This window comes from Mus pahari, chromosome 10, assembly GCF_900095145.1.
Source record: "Mus pahari chromosome 10, PAHARI_EIJ_v1.1, whole genome shotgun sequence".
NCBI lineage: Eukaryota > Metazoa > Chordata > Mammalia > Rodentia > Muridae > Mus > Mus pahari.
In genome coordinates this window covers 73,248,609-73,249,745 of record NC_034599.1, presented here as the reverse complement: position 1 = coordinate 73,249,745, position 1,137 = coordinate 73,248,609, and the positions used below count along the sequence as shown (strand labels likewise).

At 44.1% G+C, this 1,137-nt stretch overlaps 1 protein-coding gene across 1 annotated transcript in view; it reads left to right on the top strand.

The window, feature by feature from the left end:
- The window catches only part of Slc17a5 (solute carrier family 17 member 5), a 41,946-nt gene that overhangs the window by 13,898 nt on the left and 26,911 nt on the right, over nt 1–1,137 (top strand). The window contains exon 4 of the mRNA XM_021207519.2: nt 405–492. Within this exon, the coding sequence (XP_021063178.1) occupies nt 405–492 (88 nt within the window). The remainder of the gene's footprint in view (nt 1–404; nt 493–1,137) is intronic.

The following is a 1,137-nucleotide window of genomic DNA, read 5'->3' as shown; positions in this document are numbered from 1 at the left end:
CTTGACACAGGCTGGAGTTATCACAGAGAAAGGAGCTTCAGTTGGGGAAATGCCTCCATGAGATCCAGCTGTGGGGCATTTTCTCAATTAGTGATCGAGGGGGGAGGTTCCCTTGTGGGTGGTGCCATCTCTGGGCTGGTAGTCTTGAGTTCTATAAGAGAGCAGGTTGAGCANGCCAGGGGAGGCAAGCCAGTAAGGAACATCCCTCCATGGCTTCTGCATCACAGAGGGCCACTGCATTTGTTAATAGAATTTAAATTGTGTTTATACTTAGAGTCTCTCATCTTCCACCATGTTTTCTGTACATCCCACACACCCTGTCCATAAAACTAGGTCAGCAGCTTTTATCTTTTCTGTCTGATTTTGAAGCTGCCTTGTATTTCATCAGAAATATCCACCCCCAGGGTGTTACGTTTCCAGCTATGCACGCCATGTGGTCTTCCTGGGCTCCCCCTCTGGAAAGAAGCAAGCTTCTCACCATTTCCTACGCGGGTAAGATGACGATCCTTATAAAACTTTGGTATAGTTCAATACATGTGCCCCAGCCTTGGGAAGCGTGCCTGCATGCCAGAGTCACACGGGGTAGCTGGTGAGGATGCCTCTTCCTGGGAGAAAGAACCTTTAAAGGAACATCTTTACCATCACATTTCCTCTTTGGCTCCGAAACAGAATAATGTGCAGTGATTGGGGAATGCTATTTTCTCTTCCTGCTGTCGTTTATCTCAACATATTCTGTCTTTTCAAATGTCACTATTTATAAAAATAGTTCAGCAGCTGGAAAAAAAGGATTGATTTTGTTCTTTTTGTGATTTGTTGTTGTTTGGTTGGTTGGTTTGGTTGTTGTTGTTGTCATTGTTGTTGTTGTTGTTGTTTGGCCCTTGTGGAACTTGCTATGTAGACCAAGCTACCCTTGATCTCAGAGGAATCCGCCTGATTCTGCCTCCCGAGTCCTGGGACTAAAGGCATGTACCACCGTGCCCAGAAGGATTTATTTTATTGTTAATTTTGTGTGTGTGTGTGTGTGTGTGTGTGTGTATGAGTTACAAGCAGTTGTGAGTTGCCTGATGTGAACACTAGGAGTTGAATTCAATAGTATGTGATCTTAATTGTGTGTGTGTTGTTGGTTTTTTTTTTTTT